Source organism: Elgaria multicarinata, chromosome 4 (assembly GCF_023053635.1).
Source record: "Elgaria multicarinata webbii isolate HBS135686 ecotype San Diego chromosome 4, rElgMul1.1.pri, whole genome shotgun sequence".
NCBI lineage: Eukaryota > Metazoa > Chordata > Lepidosauria > Squamata > Anguidae > Elgaria > Elgaria multicarinata.
In genome coordinates this window covers 97569091-97594027 of record NC_086174.1, presented here as the reverse complement: position 1 = coordinate 97594027, position 24937 = coordinate 97569091, and the positions used below count along the sequence as shown (strand labels likewise).

The 24937-nt window shown below is 40.0% G+C and overlaps 1 protein-coding gene across 1 annotated transcript in view; it reads right to left on the bottom strand.

Moving 5' to 3' along the window:
- Positions 1–24937, bottom strand: part of ASCC3 (activating signal cointegrator 1 complex subunit 3) — a 255779-nt gene that overhangs the window by 153095 nt on the left and 77747 nt on the right. Inside the window, exon 11 of the mRNA XM_063124851.1 lies at positions 6641–6805. Within this exon, the coding sequence (XP_062980921.1) occupies positions 6641–6805 (165 nt within the window). The remainder of the gene's footprint in view (positions 1–6640; positions 6806–24937) is intronic.

Genomic DNA, 24937 nt, shown 5'->3' with positions numbered 1-24937 from the left:
GCGTAGGCAGTTTTTATGGCTGTGTCAAAAATGCTTTTCAGTGACACCTACTCTTGCTTCTAGACTTTAGGGGGGAAATTGAGTGAAGTTTTCATTTTCTGAACAACTAAAGTAGCTTTCTGCAGGTCTTAAAAGGGCGCATCATCTTTCTAAGTTTGTAATCTATTTATAATCTGTGTTAAGAACCTGGAAAAATATTTTGATGATCATCACTAGTTCATATTTTAAAGAACACTTTCTTAAATTTCAGGGCCAGCGGTATTTGATACCACATTAACACAATAGTTGGCAATGCTACAATGTTGATGCTGACTTTATTATAATTGCATGGGGGGGGGGAGGATTATGAACACAGATTATAAGGTTAATTGAGACATGGCTGGATAATTTTAATCTCTCTTGATGTAAAAATACCACCATTAAGTTATTTTAAGGGAATCATTCCTTCAGGAGATTATAGCTGCCAACACGTGCGTGATGGTGATGTGGTGGAGTGGGGAATATAACTACAATAAAAGAATGGTTCCAGAGGATATGGTCCACAATTTGTCAGTGTATGTGAAGAAAGACGTAGATATTCACTGAAAATTGGACTGTTTTCATTATTAACTAGAATTACAAACATTAACATTATTAGGTTGTTAATCCCCATTCTATGTTTTCAAAATTGCAATGAAACGTTATTTTTATTGAAAATATATTTTAAAACATAGCTTTTCTCTGGTGTGAGCAAATTTCATCTCAAAAACCTAGGATCATAAATTGCCAGTTTTAGGACCACTGAAGCTGGCCTTAATCATTTTTATACAGTTTATGTTAACAAACATTGGCCAGACACTCAAGCGGGGCTTTCAATATTCAGTATGTTATGAACCATCACTGTCATCAGTTATAGGGGGGAAATATAGAATTGCTCTGTTATAATTTTCTTTAAAAACTTCAAAGTTGGCTGTAAAACGTCATTGTGGGGGAAGAGCTACACCTTGTGTCAAATAATTACGATCGCATCATGGTTAACGCTATATTCCTTTTGTGCATTTATACCTCACAGTGACATTTGTTGCAGTATTTTGGATGATGCAAGAATAAAAAATAGGAAACAACACTATGAAAGCAGTGTATGGAATGTGTAATGTGCCCCAACCGTTGTCAGTGCACTTCAGTAATGCTATAAAGCAGCAATGTAGATCAGGCCCTGCAGGGAGACTGAAACCCCCTCCTATTGGAAATCAAGAGTCTGACATCATTGTTCAAGTTTTTCCATCTACCACTGGATAATACCTCTTGTCGCCAAGAGAAAACCCCTAGGTTGCGGTGGAGGAAAGGGAAATGCAAGCAGAGCAGGAGGCCTGTCTATGAATGCAGGGAGAAAGAGGTGGCTGATATAGTAAAGTTCCTTTCATTTGTTGGCTTTATCATGGCACGGGAGGGGCAAAATTCTCATCTAGGGCACTTCAATTAGGGGAAGACATGGGGGAGTGCTTGAATTTAGGTAGTGGTCTCTCTCTCTCTCTCTCTCTCTCAAAAAGGAGGTGCTATCTGCCTGGGATCCTTGCTCCAGGCTGCAACTGTTGGTGGTGAATGAGTCTCACTCTGCACATGCTTTGGCACTAAACTCTTTGTTATTCTTGCACATCTTTCAGGGCATGCTCCTGCACATATCTGTGGCTGTGTCACACCCTACAAGGAGCACGCGACATGTAAGCAATCACAGCAACTTGCAGCAGCTTCAAACACATTTTCTCGAAAGCTATAAGGGCTACAGCAAGTCTTGTTCCTCTGTCTCGGCTTTCCCCAATCTGGTGCCCTGCAGATGGGTTGGACTGCAACAACCGTCGTTCCCAACGAAGGAGGAAAAGTTGCAGTTCGGCGCATCTGGAGAGCAGCAGATTGGGGGAAGCTGGATGAAACTTATGTTATTATGGGACTGACATTGAAAACTAAGACTCAGAAGAAATTCCCATTCTAATTCCACCCCACTCCCAAATAGGAGTGGCCTTTGTTTTCCACCAACCAAGCATGTTTAATATGCTAAGCAGGGTGCTAAGAGTGACAGCGCATACAGACTGCCACTGGATGGAAAGCAGCACACACATGGGCCTGAAGTACATGTTACATGGGCCAAATCACATTTCAGAACTCCCAGGGCTTTATCCCTTCTGCAAAGCATCAGGGCAGGGCAGGGTGAGCAATCTGCACTACCTAACTCATCTTTTGTCTGCATTTCCCACCTGCCACTTCCCCCCTAAACGTTCTTTTCCCCACTGTTTCCCCCCAGCCATGGTTTCCAAAGGTTGCCTCTCTAATAGGCAGGAACACTTTGTAACTTTCCCCCACCCAAGAAGTGAATGGAGACAGTCACTTAAGAGTGAGGGTGCTCTTTAAGCTATGTTCATAAAAGGCAGGCTGAGCTATTTTAGTCCACTGTCCTGCAAGAACCACTGTCAACCCACCCCCTGCTTAATACCTCTTCTTAAAAACAATTGATAAGGGCTGGGGGAATCATCTCTAAGACCCCACACACTTCCATGGGCCTACACTTCTAAGCATTTCTATAACATTTCTTTTTTCATAAATATTTAGTAAGGTTATTATTATATAGTCATTCAGTGATATTTAATGCTTAGTTTCACACACATCTTTAGGTACAAAAATGTAAAGACACAAAAATACAAGCATAATTTGCATAGACGCCATGCATTAAAATGAAACTATATGTGCCTTAACTATTCAGAACAAAATGCATTTGTAACTAGGCAACAGAGCAATGCTATACATGGGCTAATTCTGACAAATGATCCTGATGTTTAAAATACTCCAGCCTCACAAGCCTCTATTAATAATACTCTCAAACAAAAACCACACCCCACACATCCTGCCTAGCTAATTGCACACAACATGAAACACCCTGTAATTCTGTACTATTTTGTGATGGATGAACATCCATTTAATTTTTTTGAGACTGCTTTCACACCTGACAACTAAAAAAACACAACCAAATCTCTTATTTTGTGCTGATGTGTGTTAGAGAGAGATCATACCACAGATAACTGTCAATACAGGATAGAATGCAAAGAACTATGCCAATACATATTTTTGTCAACTAATTTTGGACCAATTTAAGCACAATGCAAGCTCAAAGGCTTCCTATGTCTCTGATTGTTACATTTTCCTTTAACCTTAAAAAACAAAACCTGAGGGTGGTAGGGAGCATCGCAGCGTGGCTAAAGGGTATAGTGGACAGTAAAGGGGTATTTTGCCTGTGTTTGTGCATGTATGCACGTTCCATGATTCATTTGTTGTGATGTAGTATGTGTTTTTCCTGGGTTTGGAGAATTGCTTGGTCTCCCCATGCCTCTTATTTGGTGGAATCAACTGGGCAGTCAAAAGGAAACTCTTCATCCAGAACTGTAGATACCCTGGATGGCCCCAGGAGATTACAACTCCATCCTGTTTGGGCTGAGTAGAGGTTCTTTCTTCTGTGGTCTCCTCCTCCTTAAGAGCTTTCTGAGTAAGAAGGAACTGATGAAGAAATGTGTTGAAAGAAACCTACCGTGTTCCATGCCTTCAAATATTCTTTGCCTCAAAGTTCTCCTTTTTCTCAATATGATTTTATAAATTACTATGGATTATATGGACACCACAAGCATGAGATTCTGTAGTGCTCCCTCTTGGTAGCAAGGCAAATAGATGCCTAACCTGACTCCTTTGATGGGATAGGTCTACTTAAAACTCTTATGATCTGAACTTAAGAGTGGTACTTACCCACTTTCTTCTAACTGCTTTCATGTCCCAAGGTACCCTCTGTTAATGTACCCAGATCCATGAAGACTCAACCTATAACCGTCCTAGCCAAAAGCTGCTTGGTCTGTAGTCACTAGATGTTTGGGGATAATGGGTAAGCTTGCTGTTGACTTACATGCCCCTGGGTTCTAATGGAATGCTGAGTGCCTCATATTCCCAACAAAACTGCTGATATGAGCAATATATGACTGTTCCAAGATGTGGTTTGCATCTCCCAAGGTGCCCTGTTGCTTGCTACAACTACTGATTGTGCCAAAATTAAAAATTTAGAATTTAGAAATAAACTTCCTCATCAAAAAGCACTGCCCCATTATGAACCAATCCCAATCCCTCCTAAACTTTGAGCCTACTCATGAAGGGCTTGCTCAGAGCGAGCTCTCACCCACTGTCACTCCCTTTCCCAAAGCTCAGCCTTGCAAGGGGAGATATTCGGCAAGCTCTGCCCCCAACCCCCCAGCAGCAATAGAGGCCTCATCCTGAAGCTTCAAGTAGCTGAGAGGCCTTGGAAACTACATACTCCACCCTGCATAGTAACAATGGATCATTCTGAGCATGCTTAGGGGCATCCACTGCCTTAAAGATGTGTGAGTAATGAAACGAGGGCCTGAACACCTTAGTGATGAAGGCCTTCATTTTTATCACTGCTGCAAGCCCTCCTCCACTCTTCCCCCTTTGCAAGAACAGATTTTGGGAACAGAGTGGGGAGAAGGGGATAGCGGTCTCATTACAAAGCTAAAGAGTATTCTCCCAGATTTGTCCATCAGAGCTTGGAACAAATGGATGAATCTCTTCCATCACTAATTTAAACAAATATCTATAATAAAAAAGGCAACTCTTAATGCAACAGCCAAGTGATGACCAGAGACACTGCAGTATTTGTCTTGGAGCCAAAAGGAAACATTTCAACTGCACTCATTTGCTAAGTGGATATTATTGAACTATGTGGTTGCTGGGTCCCCCACCCCACTTCCAATTTTAAACGTTTAAGCATTTTCGTTTTACATCCGTGTTATTTTCAGGAATGCACAACTTTAGACATCAAAGGTACAAATTAGTTTCAGAGGAGTCTTTTGATGTTGTATCCATGGCATACGAGCAAAGCTCAAAGCCTTTTTCCACTAAAAAGTTTTTGTCAATTCAATTTAAATAACTTGTAAAAGCAACTTTTAAAAATTCACAAAGCGCATAATGTGCAGTCATGCTTTTATACTCTTACTTAAAGTCACATCAGCAATTCCAATACAAAGCTTTTACCCTGGAAGGTATTTGTAACTTGACCCTCGAGTTGAAGGGCCCAAAATCTGAGCTCAGCAAAGAACCCCCACCAAAGACAGCTATCAGACACTCAACCACCTGGTGGGCTTGGTGATCCTATCTAATCCCCCAAAGAACTCTTCTCCTATACCCCCCCTTTAACTCACAATAGAGCTCCTTAATAGCTTACACCAGAGCCACTTTCCCAATATTTAAACAGCTTTTTCATTCTTTTCATTTGGATTATCTACAACTGCTTAAAATTTTAAGCACTGCTTTATCTACCTTTATTTTGGAAATAACATCTCCCTCAACTCCAGGGTTTTCACACATGTGTTGTATCTAATGAGGAATTACATTTATGTGTGTGTGTGTGTGTTTTCAAGTGACATTTACAAATTCTGAAGGGTCCCAACACATTCTGAGGGTTCTACACTCCTTTTCAAGTATGAAATCAAAGAACCTAAACACAGTGTAGTAAGTCTTGCAGGCATGATGTTGTTATGCTATTTCTGGTCACCACTCAAAAGGCAAGCTTTAAGCAACCCAGCAGTTAAACCAACAACAAACTATATTCGCTCCCTCAGCAACCTAGTACTCCAGCTTCGCATGTCATACTCACAACCTATGACGTGACCGATCATAGGTTATTGATTAAAAGCGAGAAATGTGTAATCTTCTAAAAAAAAAAATGCACCCAGGACTCCCAATTTTTGGTCTGAGAATAAATCAACGATCTTTTGTCATAATTAATTACATTTGAAATTTTAGAGGTGCACTTATTTTACTGTTGTGTATTGCATCACTTTGAGATTTCTGCCTGTTTTACAGAAATCACTATTTTAAAATAAAGTTATCTAACTCTAAGATGGCAATCAAGTATCTGGTTCAGATTTACGACAGAGTCCACCACAGGGCAGAGACTTTTTTTTTGTATAAAGTTTTTTAAGGTGTCACATTTCAAGAATTCTGTGCATATTCCAGAATTGTTACTCATTTGATTCACATCACCAAAACAGAAAGATCCTAGATCTACCCGCTACTATATATCAAGCCTCTTCTTACAAAATCTCTGACTCTCCAGTGCGACTGCCATATTTGAGAGGCCCTCAATATATTTAATATAGGATGAGCTTTGTGGCTCAGAGCCCAGAGTAATGAGAGAACACCACAATGGCTAAGTCTGGATTAATCGTACACTCTTCAATCACATCCAATCAAAGCAAAATTTATGCATGAATCAAATACATGTATGAATAAGTTACTTTTTCATCAGAAAACAATTCAGAAACAAATAACTATAAATGCATATACTTCACATGTCCTTTTCATTTCATATGAGATGTTGGGCTCTTTCTGCTCACTAACCCCTTCCCGAGAGAGAGAGAGAGAGAGAGAGAGAGAGAGAGAGAGAGAGAGAGAGAGAGAGAGATGAAAACACATTACCTTTCTTGTTGCGCTCTTTACTGTCAACTGAATAGAGATAGATTAGGCACAATGGAGGGACGAACTGTAATCATTTGATTTCTCCCTGATAATTCTCTGACTTAAAATGTTTGCTTCAAAAGGGGGCTGCACATACCTGCCGTAAGGTGCGCGCTACTAAACTTTCTAGCACAGGTCCTCTATCTTCATGTAGCAGGTGTACTTCATCAAGAATCAGGAGTTTCACGAGCTGGGAGAGGGCAACATCTCCAACACTCTTCCTAGTCACTACATCCCATTTTTCCGGAGTGGTCACTAGCATCTGACAGAGAGAGAAAAAGAAGCCATAGTGTTATTGGGTTTTCTTGTTTGTTCTTCAGTACATGTGGAGATGTTAAGACCAAATCTGAAAGCTAATGAAGCTAAGCCTATTATCCTGAAATCACTCGGCTGGTGAGATCCATTTTAGTAGACTATAGTGCTAGACTACTGATGGCTAAAGTAGACATGACACTGAGATATTCTTTCAGCTGTCTGTGTCTGTGTGTGGCAAATGGCAGCTTTGGAAGGAAAGGGGATTTTTCACCAGAATTCCAGTAAGACCCCCACACCTCAACAATGGAATTCTAATCAGACCATTTCCCCTCCCCACACCCAACCAAGCTCAACATTCCTCTGCAATTCACCATGCATAGGACACCATCACTCAGGAGATAAGTGATTTTACATTGTTATAAGAATTGCCTTGATGAAGGAGTTGAATTAGTCCGAAACGCATTGGCAATAATAAATCCTTTCTGACACACAACTCCTGGTTCCACCCCTTGCCTTTTGGCGTTTTTGTTCACCACTTAATTTAAACACCACCAGCACTTGAATCCAGCCCAGAGAACTTTGCGTACCTCAAACATTATTCATGTATCATGCACAGACTCACTCAGATGGCCATGGCAGGGCACAAGAAATCCTTCTGTACCTCTCAACAGAGCATATTAACAGCCATGGCCCTGGTCTATAGGCTGGCAAGTGAACCACTGAGATATTCTATTATATTCAGTGGTATATAAATATTACAAATCAAATCAAATAAAAATAAGTTCCAAGAAAGCAGTAAGGCTGGCACACTCTCACCACTGTAGCAGAAAATGCTCTCCCACTGCCACATATCCTTTGGACCCTGGACTGGAGTGAGGTTTTGGGTTCATGTGTGTAAAGGCTGATTATGTCCACTAACTTCTTAAAGCATTGACATTTCTGTATTAATACTATAGAATGTAATCACATCCTCCAGAAATTCAGAATAATTTCCTAGGTGTTCACTGCCTGGCACTTACTGTTGAGATTTAAGAGAAGTTATTTGTTGTGTATTTGCATCCATATAGTAGAAGTGATAAATCACTGCCCTGGAAGTAATAAATCTAAGGTTTCAAGGACATGTGAAAACATTACCTTCCTCTTTCTGTAAATGGAAAAGCTAACTAATATCCATTAAAATAGGGCTTACTGTAGAACTTCACATTTGTGAACTACCTTGTAAATAGAATGAAGCAAACAATTTCAATCAAGCTTCAGTACTTTCCAGAAGCTGCAGATTTAGATGTTAATAATTCAGGTAAACTCTTGTATAACTTATAGGGAGAAAATAAGGTTTATGTTTATTAACAGCTGTTTTAGAATGAATTATTTTTGTTGCACTTGAAAGTGGTTTATACTGGTTAAATAATTTATTCACTATGATCATAAAAGCTACAACTCTAACACGGTATTTTACCTGCTTTGAATGAATATATACCAAAAAGTACAAGCATTCTTCTTTCTTTCTTTTTTAACCAAAGAAATTTACTAAATTTCTTGGCCATGGTCTTTGGTACATCACACGGCCTAATATTAAGAAATGTTTATGGATGCTGCAACACAACTTATTTATGGCAAATGGCCGGGGGGCGGGGAAGAAACATCCTGCTTTGGTCCACTTACCAAATACATCCCTCCATATATCGAGGGCCATCACTGTTCTGTTACCGTCTTTAGCCCTAGGACAGATAACCTCCAGGGCCGGCTGTACCATTAGGCAAAGTGAAGCTGTCGCCTCCAGAAGCAGTTGTTGGAAGGCAGCAGCAAGGTGTTGGAGGAGAGATTTGTGGGCTACACAGCCTGCCTCGTGCCCCGTAAGCTATGATGACTCATGCCCCATTGTCAGTATTGAAGGAAGTCCACTGCCAGTCCACCCAGCTTTTGTAAACGGAATGGGCAGGGGGTGCCATCTTCACCTCCTACCTTTGGCCAGCCTTGCTCACTGCCTATAAGGGGGTGTTACAGCTATTGCTGCATTTGTGCTTAGGAAGGATTCCAGAAATCGTTTAAAGCAGGGGTGAGCAAGACTTGACCCACGGGCCACATGTCTCCCCCTGCCATCCCTGAATTTGCTGAGGCAGTAGTAAAACAAACAGCAACGATGGCCTAAAAATGTGCATCAAAGGCAGTTCAGGCTGAAGCACCAGTCGGAACTTCAACCAGGAGACCAATGATGTTTAGCATTATCTGGTTTGTGGAGGTTGGATGTGGATCATTCAGAATATGTCTCGCACCTCCAACGTAGAATAGGGGGCAGGGGGGAAAGCGAGCAAATGCATTTCCCACTACACCTTCACCACCACCGAAATAACAGAGAACACAGGAAGCTGCTTTATACTGAGTTGGATCACTGATTCATGTAACTCAGTACTATCTACACTGATTGGCAGCAGCTTTCCAGGGCTTCAGACAGGAGTCTTTCCTAGCTTTGCCTGGAGATATTAAAGACTGAATCTGAAACATCTGCATGCAAAATATGTGCTGTACCACTGTGATAACCTTCCTTATTCAATGCAAAAGTTTAATGAAGTAGATGCATCATCATCATCATCATCATCATCGTCATCACATTTCTATTCCACCCCATAGCTGAAGCTATCTGGGTGGTTTACAAAGATTAAAAACATTAAAATACAATGGCCCTGTTCAGAAGACAGCTTTAACCATGGTGAACAAGGCAAAAAGCCTTATTCACCGTGTTTAAAACCCTGGTCTAACGTGTCTTCTGAACGGGCCAATATGAAAAAGTTAAACACATTTTTAAAAAACGCACAGAGGCAGTACACACAGAGACAACAGATATCCAAAAACAACTTTGATCAATCAGCCAAAACCACAAGACAAATCCAGGATGAACTAAAACTCATTGTATTCTGCTAAATGCCTGGGAAAAGAGAAAAGTCTTGACCTGGCACCAAGAAGATAACAATGCTGGTGCCAGGCAGGCCTCATCTGGGAGATCATTCCAAAATTGCAGGGACACCACGGAGAAGGCCCTCTCCTTTGTTGCCATCTTCCAAGCCTCCCTCAGAGTAGGCACGCTGAGGAGGATCTTAGATGTTTAGAAGGCATTAGTAGATACTGAAGTTTTATGTGGGACAATATGGAGATGGGGAGAGGGTGAAGAGCAGACATTTATTCTCCCCACCCCCATGTAGCATCAGACACATCTCTTAGAGGGATTCAAATAAGATCAAGTTCAATTTTTTATTGGTTTGCCTGCTAAAATGAGAAAAAATAGTGACAATAAAAAATTGTTTTATTGTGGTTTTAATTTTTGTGAACCGCCCAGAGTTCACAAAAATTTTTGTGAACCACCCAGGCTATTGGGTGGTATAAAAATGTAATAAATAAATAAATAAATAATAAGTAAACATAAGCATGGACCAGAAGTCCAAGTATATAGTCTAGCACTGTGTGTCAAATCACATCCAAGACAGAGATCAACACATTTCCCTGTCTCCAGCTACTGGTTGTCTGATGTGGGGAAAGTTGAATGTGTTAGCCATGAAAGAACTAGGCGCAGACCACCATGACAGTATACTGCGACCAGACAAGGAGCAGCAGAAAGCTTACAAGTTTTCTTATACACAAAATGTGGTCTTTAATGAACCCACTATAGCTCTAAATAGTGCACGTATAGCCAGAATTTATAAACTGTCATCACACCACTGCAGATGCAACTTATTACCACTTTGAAATGAGCCATGTCATCCACAAAAATTAGCAGCTGTAATTTTCATAGAACATTAATTAGCAAACTGTGATGAAATATATTTAGCAATGCATATTAAGAATTTAAAGGTGTGAAATGCTACCAACGCAAAGCTACTTAGCTAATTTGCCAAAGCAAAACTGGCAGTGCTGCGATCACACTCCTTCTTGTGCCACAGTCATGCTGTCACAATTTAAAATTAAAAAAAAAACAGATGCATGTTTTTCCCCACACCCTTTTAGTTTTAAAGTGTTTAGACACATTCTCTGTTAAGTGCAGTGCTCTTATATGGCTGCCTGTTGTAATTAAAAGTTGCTGATGGCACTCTAAATAATGACATGAATTAAATGCGGAATTCTGCAGAGTGTTACACTGAAGACAGTGTGAACACATTGCGCACAGCTGCTGCGCAATCTCCAGCCTTGAAATTCAATAGGGCTCTGACACAAACACCATTTAAACAAATTGAGAACAGAGGTAGCATCAGCGCTTGATGGACAGAGCCCAAAGTCAGAAGAACAGCAAGTATCTTGCGAGACAATAACCCAGATTTATGACTAACAATTGGGGTGGAGGGTGGAAAGGAGCGGATTAACAATTGGAAGACTTCTCCCCATAGTGCAACAGTGAGAAATTTGCTGTTTATTTAGTATTACATTTATACTAAATGTATAATACTAAATATAGTATAAATATTGCAAGGAACCCAAGGTGGCTTACATGGTTCCTCTTCTCTCCATATTATCCTCACAACAACAACCCTCTGAGATAGGTTGGGTTGAGAGTCAGTGACTAGCTCAAAGTCACCCAGTGATCTTCATGGCCAAGTGGGAACTAGGGGGCTGTCTATACATCTTCTAAGCCCCGTGGTGGCTGCAAATAGGTGCTGTGTTGGTTATACGATGCAGCCGCCAATTCACAGCCACCGCGGGGCTTTTCCTAGGCAGATGGCAACCACTGATTAGTTGCCGGACAGAGGGCAAGCCCGATGCACTGAATGTCTGCCAGAAAGCCCATGCTGCTCCTGCAATCAATTTATTTATTTATTGCGTTTTTATACTGCCCAATAACTGAAGCTCTCCGGCCGGCTTACAAAAATTAAAACCACAAAAACCACTCAAAATATAAAACAACCAGTACAAAAACATAATATAAAACAACCAGTACAAAAACACAATCAGAATAAAATCAAGCAGCAATGCAGAAATTAATACAGATTTTAAATACAAATTTTCAAGAGTACACGCCACCTCCCCACAACAGCAAAACCGCAGGGATTAAAGGCAAAATGGCAGCAACGCAGGGCCATGAAGGCAGGGCCTCAAACCCAGATCTCCCAAGTGCCAGTCCAACACTCTAACCATTACAACACACTGGCTCGCACCAACTATGATCTGAATAACTTTCTGTTTATCTTGTCTAGAACCTCAGCAGTCAAACATTGAAATGTAATTGCCCTATATTACTTAGAGTGGCTGAGGTTTGAGCTGGGTGAGCAATATAATGTAGGAAGGATATATTTTCTCTCTCTCTCTCCATACCATCAGGAAAAACGTCATGACTGTTAGAGCAGTACGACAATGGAACCAGTTACCGACAGAGGTCGTGGGTTCTCACACACAAGACGTATTCAAGAGGCAGCTGGACAGCCACCTGTCAGGGATGCTTTAAGGTGGATTCCTGCATTGAGCAGGGGGGTGGACCTGATGGCCTTATAGTATCCTTGTAACTCTATAATTCTTGATACTGTATGGGACAGCTGGGAAGGAAATTGGGGCTGAAGAATATGCACCTCATAGTCCAAAATCCCCCAGCACAATTTTCACCCTAGTTTAGGATGCTATAAAGGTTGAAGTATTCTTAACTTTTCAGAGTTGAAAAAATCTCAGTGCGGGTTGCAGGGGGATTTATTATGACAAGAGGCAGTGCTTTTTCACAGATTCCTATGAAGTCCCACAGGATCTTAAAAAAAAAAAAACAACACCTTCAGATGGATTAGCTTGAACTCAAGTTTACATGCCTCCATAGTGTACTCTAAACCCACATTCTGGGATACTATAAACTGTTAGGTCTCAAGCAGACTGATTCATGCTGTTCCACTTCAATTTAAAGTTTTCTCCCGACTGATGGTCACAGGGAGTATTTATCATGGGACAATTACTGTTCGGCATATCTAGGGAGTCCTCCAAGTAAGCATGCTTTATGGGTAACTAGCTGATATGCCCGGTGTTGCTCGGGTCTGTGAATAATGTTTACAACATTTATTTGATAAATAATAAATTTCTCTGCAACTTATTCATCTTTAGGTTGTTTTTTTTTTTAGTTTGGTTGAGTTAGTAAGTTGTTTTGTTAGAATAAATGGGAAATGGTGTTAATGAAAACTGTATTTTAAATTAGAGCTTCGTGATAAACCACTTTTTTTTTTTACCTGAAAAGCCTACACCTCCCATCATGCCTTGGCCAGAGCAGCCGTCTAAACTTCAAAAAACAATCAGGACACACAACACCCTTTCCACCAGCTAAAAAGATGCAAACCTAAGAATATGTTTTCAAAATATACCCAGGATTGCCCAGATATCATGTCATGACCATAAGTCATAGTTTGGTGGCAAGAGAAGATTCATGGGAGTTCCACCCAAAGCATGCTGGAAGTTGTAGGCATAAGCTTCATTTTTTTATTTCATTCTTTAAAAATACATAAAATCCAAAATTTCATGTTTTTAGATTTTTCTGGTACATTGTACAGCCAGACCTATTAGTGTGTCAAATTTCACATTTCAAACTCATCTGGAAGTGGGTAAACATTTCCGGACATACATGACACACACATACTTTCCAGTTTATAGATAGAGATGCTAGGTATGGGATCACTATATATACTATTAGAAGGATGAATGATTTTTTAAAAAATATCACTCATGTTTGAGGGACAAAATTGTTGGCCCTTATCCAGCAAGCAAATATCTAAGCATAACAATGGTATAGAATGGGCTCATCTCCATTTACACAAAAAGAGCTATCTAGCCAGTACAATAGGGACCAGAGAAGTATTAGGTACGTATGAAAAATACATATTGTTACATATTGCTTGCACATTCAATCTGGACTGAGATCCTTATTAGATTTACCATGCCTGCTCTCTTACAAGTTACTTTTAGTGACCATGACAACTTTCATGGATAGTTATAGCATCTTCGTTTTAGAAGATTCAAAAGCTGTTTCATGTTTGAAAAATGTCTTAAAATGCCTTTCTTGGGTCTTGTTTTCTTCTGCCCCAGCAAGCAACACTGCAAAGTGTTTTCATTTATATCACCATTACACCACTTCATTTCTCTCCGCAGAAAAACAACCAGAAAATAAAACGTCACATTTGGTTAATGAATTGGAACTCATGCAGGACATTTCAATCTGGCTTTTGTATTAGGGCATGGCAAAATAGAAATGGGTTAACTGTCAATATTTTGACTGTCAACTTACATTTTTCTTTGCCCATGTTATTCCTCCCCCTCCCCCTCAGCAGTGCCTAGATTATTATTAGGAACTCCTCCAGAATTAGTTTCATCACTGAGGAAGCAAGGGACTAAATGTGGACAGAAGTTTGATGTTTGCCAAGTTTAAAAACAATATGCAAATTTGAAATTAACATCAGTGAAAGAAGTCCAGTGTTTAAGACTGCGCATATTCACAGGAGCGTAAATCTCAATGAATTCAGTGAAACTTATTTCTGAGTAGATAGGCATAGGATTGTGCAGTAAGAACAGCAACAAGATCTGATTCCTAGGAGTACAATTCTTCATCACTTGACCCTTGTGATAAAGCCCTCAAAGTTCCGGCGATAATATGCTTCTCCACGACAGAAACATAAAGAAGATTTATTTATTATTTATTTATTAATTACATTTCTATACTGCCCAATAGCTGGAGCTCTCTGGGCGGTTCACAAAAATTAAAAACATTCAAAGTATAAAACAACAGTATAAAACCATAATATAAAATACAATATAAAAGCTCAACCAGATAAAAACAGCAGCAATGCAAAATTACAAATTTAAAACACCAAGTTAAAATTTATTTATAGACTGTTAAAATGCTGGGAGAATAAAAAGGTCTTCAGCTGGTGTCTAAAAGCATATAACGTAGGTGCCAAGCAAACCTCCTTAGGGAGCTCATTCCACAGCCAGGGTACCACAGCAGAGAAGGCCCTCCTCCTGGTAGCCACCTGCCTCACTTCCTTTGGCAGGGGCTCACGGAGAAGGACCCCTGAGGATGACCTTAGGGTATGGGCAGGTACATATGGGAGTAAATATCTAATCCACATTCCATGAAACTAACATGGCACAATTATAGGGGTGTAATGATATACAAGACTGAATCTGAAATAAGCAACGAAGACTAAGAGCAAGACACTGACTGGGTTCGGACAACATGATAACCAATGGTGGTTTAAATAGTCAATGGTTGGTTATTTAATCCACTGTGGGTTATCGTGTTGTGTGGCAGGAGTTTTTTTAGCCAACGGTTGGTTATTTGGCTGAAATAACCAATGCAAATAACCAAAACTGTGCAGAGTGAGCTATTTGAACCACCATTGGTTATTGTGTTGTGTGAAGGACACCATTGGTTATTTCCTTGGCCACCCTTGGTTATTTCATCAGCCACAGAGTCTCAAAGCAACAGAGGTTAAAGCAGTGGCTGGTAGGATAGATTTTTGCCAGCAATGGCTGATGGGATACTAGTGCGAGGTCTAAGGCGGGAAGAGAGGGGGGATGAGTGAGTCAACTCAGCGTGGACTAATAGTCAACTCAATACTGATCTTAATCCACACCACAGCTGATTATTATCATGTTGTGTGGGAAGTACCCCCTAGATAAACAACTGTCGAGTTGATTATCCCAACCGTTGACTATCGTGTTGTCCAAATGCAGCCACTATCAGAGATCTCTTTACAACCAAATATTTTGTGCTAGTTATTAAATAACATTCAAAAAATGCCCATGCCTTGAATTTGGGCTTTGTTCCCAGGGTTGCAGATAGCTGGGACAGCAATGGCATGCCTTGTCACCTGAGTGTAATTCAAAGAGTTTTTAAATACATCTTAAAGGGCAGGCAGTGCTGGTTTGTAGCTTTTCTTTTTTCTAAACAAAGGAAAGTTATTCATACAAATGATGACAAATCAAAAACCAACTTCATTGAATAAGTATAAAGTTCTGCATTTTCCTTACCTTTATTATTTAGATTTATGTTATGCGCTTCAAATGCATTATTACACTGGCTTACAATAAAATATTAAAAGTCAGTGTAAAGTAATTAATATAGTAAAATAAGCTAGAACCAGCATCCAAACTGAACCAATCAACACAATGTAAAAAACTAAAAAACCTGAGAAGATAAAAAAGAACTTCACCCTGTGCCAGAAAGAAACCAACACTGAAAAGGACCTCTCCCTGGTAGCCAACACCCACCAAATCACTGAAAATGAAAGAAGGGCCTTATCAGAAGGACCTCAAAGTATGGGTGAGCATCTGTCCAGTTCAAACCCTCAGTAAGGAAAAAGCCATGGGAGAAAGCATAGTTTTCCTATCACATTTGTCAGTTTGGTATGGCATAAACCCTGGATCCCACCACCAGGCTGCCCAACCATTAGCTGATTCTCTTCTCCAGTCCAACTGCTGGGGCAAACATTGGGAGTAAAGGGATTACCAAGCCCGTATCACAGTGTACTTCCATCACACAGGCCCCCCACTACCACCTGGATGTGTGGCAGACATACCAGGGCTAGGCTGGAGCCCTACCACCTCATTCAGGATCCCTTGTAGGGACCCCTCCCTTTTTGGGGTGTGGGGTGCCACAACCAATGCTCATCGAAAATGGATCTGGCCCAATGCCTCCAGAGCTCTTATAACTTATAGTGTTATACGCTAACAAACATAACACTATCATCAAATACATTGATATGAAGATGGCGAAAACTCAAGCATCAAGCCCAGCCGTGCAAGTGTACAGAATTCTTTCCTGACCTTGTCTACCATGATCTACATCCATAGCAACAGAAAATTCAATTAACATAGGGAGGATGGGAGGGGAAGTCAATGATAGCAATGGCCAAAACCATTTGAGGGCTCCTTTATATGCCTCTGGAACAGGCTAGAAAGGAACTCTCCTTTCCTGGTCCACCTTTGGCAAACCAACCAGTACTATTGATGGGTCTCAGACCCCTCCTAGCTTACTGCATAACTGACTGCACTGCAGGAGAAAAAGGTAGAGCCACCTCTCCCTCCTCACACCCCATGCAGGGTGCAAATGGGGCAATGACAAATGAGGACCCATGCTTGTTCGATCTTCAGCAGAAAACCAGAAACAAATGCTTTTATTTAACCAAAAGACATCCAATTGCAGGTTCTAGCACTAATTCTTATTTTATACTCCTCAGATTGCTCTCTCTCTCTGTGTATTTTAGAGAAAAATGAACTCTTTTTAAAATCCATTTGACTGACAGCATGCGGCACTGGTATTGCCTGTTACCTCTGCCCTTTAAAAACAAACCTACTATTCTATTGTTATATAATGAAAAATGGTGGTAGGATATACTACCTCCAATATACCAGCCGCTGAGGATCACAGGTAGGATGGTGCTGTTGCACTCATGCCCCACTTGTGGGCTGCCCACAGGTGGTAGGCTATTGTATGAAAAATGAAGATAAGACCATTTATACTGCTGATCTAGGGAAATAGTTGCAACAGGAGAGAGTGAAGCTGAGAAGTAATTTGGAAGAATTACAAACATAACCTAAAATCTGGCTCTGCTCAAGATGCATATATGTTTGATTCATTTTAGAAGCTTAAGCAATGGAACTCATGAAAGCTTGAAGCCCTATTCTTAACTTTTAGTATAATATTGAGCAAAAACAGTCAGAGATAGAGGCCAAAGAGAAAGACCAAACAGTGCAGAGAGGAAATCTTAGGAAACCTGTCTAACTGTTCTGCCACTGTTGAAGCATTTGGATTGTTTGACAGTGTCTAAGAACCCCCCCCCCCCCCACTTTAACATTTATAATGCTTTTTGTGTGCATGTGTGTGGGAAACAGGCTAGAACTCCTATGGCCTATGCTGTGATGATGATGGCAACAAAGAAACCTCATTTCCCACCACTATTGCATTCACACCAATGGAGCTATATTCTGCATAGTGAAATGTCTGTTAAACCAGGGCAGGTGGGCATCAAGGAAGCACATTGGGTTGCCCACTGCAACAGTTTTGCTAGATACTTTGTGGATGAAGTCCCTCGCATCCGCTTTGACATAGGTGCCACAATTGTAGCAGGTCCTGATGACGTACCTTGGCTCGTCTTTGACCTGTTGCAATGGAAATATTCCAGTTTGAATAAGATCCTTGGTAGTGTGAGATCAATCAAATGTGCTTGATCTTTGCCCTACATGGCTGATTAAGGCACCAGGGAAGGTCTGACTGAATGGGTACAGAGAGTGGTAAATGCAATTTCAGAGGAAGGAATAATGCCATCCAGGATTAAGGTGGCTGTTATAAAACCTGTACTGAAGAAGCTCTCTCCAAATACCAGCATGTTGATAATTTCCCCTGAAGTACTGAGAAAGGGAGCCTGACAAGCCACCCACAACCCTAAAACAGCCCATGGGTTCTGGGGCTTGGATGGCCAAGCTGGCACTCACAGGCGCCACAACCCACCATGACTAACAAGTCACAGCGGGCTGTAGTAACTGTGCAAACCAAGCCTATGTCATATTTAAGATCTTCAGTATATTCTTCATTGCTGCTTTTAAATCAATGGTAAGTATTCTTGCATGTCTCAGAGTTGTTTTTTATTCTATAAGAATATTGTATAAGAAAAGTTTAAAATAACAACCACCAAACATTTATACGTTCTCCTACTTTACTTTCACTTCACCAATCTCCCCATTTCTCCCCATTCAAATCTATTTGTTCTGCAGAGGAATATTCACTCAGTAAGCACAGCTGTTATTCTGAAATTTTTAGAGCTAAATCAAAGATAATTGGACTTCAGAGTACCTTTAAATTGTAGTCTAGGAATTGTATGCTAGCTTAATGCGTCATTTGCATTAACTATAAAGACTGCTTTTTATCCTTTAACATTTATAATGCTTTTTGTGTGCGTATATGTGTGTGTGCATGCGCATGCACACACACGTGTGTGTGTGGTGGGGGGAGCACAAAAGTGTTATGCAGTTTTACAGATGTATGTTACACAAAAGGATTTTATGAGAAGCCATTAAATCTTGCAAAAGTAAAAGAAAATCAATAACCAACTCTGGGGATTCCACAATGTTCCAAGTTATTAATACAAGTAATGAAATATTTCTCATAAGTGAAATCCTGTTTATTTTGTGAATAGCATGTTGTCAAAGTTATATTTGCACTGAGTAACTATAAAAATGCCCCTTATATAATGCAATTTGCAAACAAGCTTGACCTCATCGAGTATTAACATTCAGATTAACAGAGACCCAGCATAATGTTATATCATTAACATTCTGATCCTAAACATTTGGCCTGGGGTTTCCCTGCAACACCAAGTGAACTAATGGTGGTATTCTGAAATAATGCTACGTACTACTACATCATCAATTTGGCACAGCGGTCAGTATACCACATAGTAAGCAGTTCACTACTGGCAGAGTAAACCCTACTGTAGGGCTGTTAGATATTCCAAATATCTCTGTTAACAATATTATTGGCAAGCCTAGTAATAATAATTGTGCCATTTATTACAGAAGAACCATTCACAATCCTATCTAGACACATTTACAGCGGCCGAACACTGTAAGGAAGCCAACTAATTGCTGGTTTTTTTTCTTTTCAATTGGGAAATGTCTTCAAGTGCTTCCAGGTAGTACCAACACTACAACTCTACAAATAATCCCATTACTGAAATGACAAAACTGCTGCTCTCCATCTTATAATTTCTATTTCCTTGTTTTTGCAGCCCTGACGTTTTTAGCCACAGCATCCCAAGAATTTTCACTTGGTGAATGCAAGGCTTCTTCTTCTTTCCTTTTTTTTTAAAACAAACGTGACTATTAATAGATCACCACTGTTTTCTGTGAGTGACAGCACTTAATGAGGAAGTCCATTTCTACAATTCCACAAGTAAAGATAGAAAAGTAAACTGAGAAATCCAGCTCATACACTTGAAACACATGTCAGGCAGGTTACTAGCATCCCCGTTAACTGCTATGAGCTCAGGATAAGGAAAAAATATCAATCAACCCTCCCTCACCCCAACACACCCACACACCCACACCCCTCCTTAAAATCCACCTTCATAATTCATATTTAAAAAGCAAATTCTGGACCGCAGCAGACTTTTCCTGTTGTGTTTTGTGGTACTACTGAACTCCTCTGCCCTGCCCCATATCCATCCTATCCTTTTCGCTCTTCTCAGTTTGTCTCTTTGCTTCACTTTCAGTATTTATGTGGCAAACAGATGAAAGTTTTAAAAATTAAAGTTCAAGATTGACTGGGGTGTTATCTCTCTTAGTAAGCAGTCATAAAAGAAAAAAATGGCATTTGAGGATTTTGGTAAATTTGGGGTGGGGGAATGCACAGACATATAGATCACACAACTTTGCCCCACATATTTTTATGTTAAATTAACTCCAAGTTCAGGATAAATTCAGCAAACTAGTGAAATAATTCCTAATTCAGTAATGAACAGGATCACGTGGGGAGAGTCAAGAAACAGTTTTTAGGCAAATGCTCTGCTTAGCCTATGCTGAACTTAAAATATGGCATCTTAAATTGTTTACTAACAATAGCACTAATATTCTATAGCATTATCTCTTGGATTAACAGCTGCAATGATTAAAAAGCACATATTGTTCACCTGCAGGTGACACTGTTGGACCAGTCCATGCAGCCACACAGGCAACAAACTGTAAATATTTCTTCACAGCATGTTCAACTGTTTCGGATCAATGATGGATCCAAAACATGATTATTTTTCTTATGCTTCTACGCTAGCCTTTTAAAGTCGCACTGCTATATCAAACTTCAGAACGGTGATGAATTTAACTATTGCACTTGTAGCTGTACCAAAACTGATTTTATTCCGGAGTGAATAAAAGAACTGGAAGACTATGCACTCCAAAGAAAAAAAATGTTCTCAGCAAAAGGACTGCTTTTGTTAATTAGAACTTCTACATCCAAATCTCCCCCCTGGGGGCGGGGGGGGGAACCCCTCTCTTATCAACCTTACCTAATATATTCTAAATATCAAAAGGGAGTTTTAAGAGGTTTTTTTTTTTTTAAGGTGAGTTTCAAAGAAGGAAAGAGGCAGAAGAACAGAATACTTCCAATATTTTTGCATGTCTTCTGCCATTGTTTTAAAAATCTTTTCCAAGACTCAACATTGCTTACAAGCTAGTTCATACTTTCACTTACGCTGCACTTTCTGGACGTTCGAAGTTTTCACACGCAGAGACCTGCTTCAGACAATCACTACGGCTTAAATAAGCCATGGTAGGTTGTGGCATGTGCCGGGCAAATTTTGAATTTGTTTGGTCACCCAAACCTGACAGGGGTGGGTTGTGCTAGGGTTAAACAACGCTTGCAAAATCTACGGTCCATTTCAAGGTTATGCAAGGATTGTTTAACCCTCACCCACCCACCCACCATCAATTTCAGACAACATGACAAGCCGCAGTTGTGGCTTGAATATTCAAAATGCCTCTGCACTTGCCACAGCCCACCATGATTTAAATAAGCCATGGTGGGCCTGTTCAATTGTGTGATCTGGTCCATTATCTCTCTCACAGATACATTCACACACACATGGCCCCAATACATTTTTTAAAAGGAAAGATACACAAACATGATCACACATTTAGCATACTGTCCAGTTCAGCCATAAGCACAGCTATAAACAGGTACATAACACAAAAGGCCATCCGAACATCCAATCACAGTAATATCATAAGCAGATAATTAGCTAACTGCATTAATCCCTGGCTAGCATAAAACAAGCAGGAACACAGGAAGTTTCCTTAGATCACGTCAGACTATTTGTCCAGCTCACCCACTATTGTGAACTCTGACTGGCAGCAGCTCTCCAGTGGCTCAAGGGGGGGGGGAGAGAGAGAGAGAGAGAGAGAGAGAGAGATCTTTCCCATATCTGCTACTGGATCCTTTTTACTGGTAAAAGTATATAAAAGATGTTGATATTGTAGTCTGCATAAAAGTTGCATACATGGAAGAGTGATATAAAAGCCTCTCTGCTAGAAGATACTTTGGGGTGGGCAAGGCAATATATTTCCCAACATGGAGTTCTACCCTGAAGACAAAATTTACAATGAAGTAGGAGGTAACACTTTGTTCTGGGGCATGTAAACCACTCCACTATAAAAGAAAAATCCTTAAGGAGATAACACAGTGTGAGATAAGGAAGATTTCAAATTATAGAAATGATTGCATATGAAAAGGATGTTTGAGCTCCCTAAAGGGAGCTATACATTTTTAAGTATCTTTAACCCTGAACACCTCTACCAACCTTTGGGTATATTGTGCTACATTTGAAAAAGACAGGCAGACTTTGTATGCTTCCATTTGTAGTTCATTTAAGGGTGGAAAGCATCTAGTTTTAAATAGGGCATGCCTTTATGCCTTGTGAATGAAATAAATTACTTTCAGCATAGCTGTGCCACTGAGAAACTCTGGAAGAGATTTCTCAGCAAAGAAAAGGAACAAACCTTACTCTTTATTAGTAACGGACTCTTGATGCCTTTTGGTATTGTTACAGATCCCTGCCTAAGTGTTGATCAAAAGCAAATATTCTGATCCTGAAGCTCTGTGGGTGTGCAAAGCACTCAGCATTAAAATTTTCTCCATCTAGTTATGATGGAAGAAAATACAAGTATTGTTGCAATTCCTTTTCAAATGTAACACTTTTAATACAGTACTTTCCTTGCTAATGTCAGGGTCTGCAGCTGCTGTAACCTTCCTTGTCTTCAGAAAGCCTGCTGATCCAATCACAACAACACACTCTCTTAACTTCCAGCTTCTCCTATTTGCGTCCGAACGTCTTTATTCCAAAACATGTAGGAGTTTGAAGGAGCATCCACCAATATCAAAAAAACAAACAATACATTAACTGGGCACCTGCACTGCAACATATTACTGTATGTAATTGCCACAGTTCTTTGCTGACATTTTGTGGGGAGGTTTTAATATGTACGGTGTGCACATGTCTATGATTTGAATGAAAATAGATGTTTAGTGCTAGATGATAATGCTTACAGACTCCATATATACATTGTTGGGGAACAACAACAAACACAATATAATACAAAAAAATAGTTAAAACAGCATATAAAACCAATACAATATTAAAATAACAATCACAGCATCTTAAAAGTAGTTCTGGCTTTCCCTCTTTCAATCCCGGCATTAAACTAGTAGTGCTATGATGTCCAGTCGCAGGTAAGAAGGGGGTAAGACACCTTAAACTATGGCTTTAACCATGGTGGTTAATCCAAAAAGCCAGGCCGTGTTCAAAAGACACCTTAAACCATGGCTTTAACCACGGTGGTTAATCCAAAAAGCCAGGCCGTGTTCAGAAGACACCTTAAACCATGGCTTTAACCATGGTAAATAAGGTTTTTTGCTTTATGCACCGTGGTTAAAGTCATGGTTTAAGGTGTCTTCTGATCGGGGCCAATGTGTATTCTGAAGTCAGAGGTAAGCATGGGTGATACACATATGGCTGGCTCCATCTCTTTAAGCATTAAAGAACCACCAATACAGCAAGAGATGGAGCAGGAATTGGGTGAAGGAATGGCAGAGCAGATTAGAAACAGGGCAACCATCTGCTGCGTAATTATTTACAGAGATAAGGCACTTAGAAATCCTAAACTGAGACAAATGCTTGAAAATAAAGGGATGTTGTTTGGCATGTAGTTGTCACATATGCTTAATAATGAACAACAGAATTATTATCAGTAGCCATATTAGTCTGTTTCAACTTATGCCATAATATGTTTTTCAGCCTTTAAGATCCCACAAGACTTTGCTATTATTATATTGCCATTTAGGGACAAGAATGCAACGAATAAAAAAATCTAGTAAGATGTACAAGAAGAGACAAAGTAATAAAATAAAATAAACAAACCTCAATTTAAGATGATAAAGATGTCCAATATCCCATTTAGGAGACATAAGGATGGGCAAACCAAGCATGTGCAGGATTTCCAATTTTTATTATTTATATTTTTGGTGAGGCAGCTTCCACTGCCAAAGAGACAAGCCACTGTACTGTTTAAAAAGCAGCTTGATTCTTCAACCATGAGGATAATTACAACTAAATCAGACAGCACTCTGGCCATGTGCCTGAATCTCATGCTAATTCTCATCATTAAGACTGAAGGCTTCAAATGCACTTAATTAGCTTTCTAGAATATTTTATATCATCAACTGTTATCAGCATGTAAAGATGGAGGCATGCATACAGACTTTCACTCCCCCCCGCCCCCGGGCATCATTTCAGAACTGTTCAACTCCATTTATTACTCGAGAGCAGGAAGAAGAAAAGGCATTAAGCGTTCTTGTATTAGGATCAATTGCCATTGGGGAGTAAAGCCATCATGGCTCATGTTTTTGAAGTCCCATCATCTGACAAAACCCATCAAGGTACTCATCCATACAGCTGAAAAGTTCCTGATATCATTTGCCACCCTCAGCACTACTCACCCTATTCAACTCCAACACTCTTATGTTGTCTGCTTCACTTCTTACTCCTGCATTGTCATCACAAGTGCAATCAATCATCTAATCTCTGAGATGACATTCTGTTCAGAGCTCCAAGCTATTTCCTCTATTCGAGAAAAGCAAGACTGCACCAGTAGCTAGAGAAGCATCCACTTCACGGAAATATTAGCTTACATCAACTTGTATTTTTACAAATAATAAACTAGTTCTACATAGGAGTTGTGCTTTAGACTCTCATTAGGGATTTATTAAGGGCTCCAGCTCCGAATTTAAATGATACGATAACATAATAAACCAGATCAACATCTGTCTCGCAAGTGTGCTTACTACAAATCTTGTTAAATTAGACATTAATGCTACAATTGCCCAAATCTTTACAGAAAACATATATAAATGAATTTATGGAAACTAATCCACCTACTCAGCTTTTCTAGCATTTGGGAAGAAAATATCCAAACGGTCAATCCCTGTAGGATTCTGTTATGCACAATGTACTGAGGGAACCTAGGCTGATACATTTATTTGAAGCGTCAGCTCACCCTGATAGCTACTTTGTGCATCTACATAGCCATTATGTGAAAGTTTTCCAGTCACTGGAATAGGTCACTTCCTGTATATGCAGAGCTCCATGAG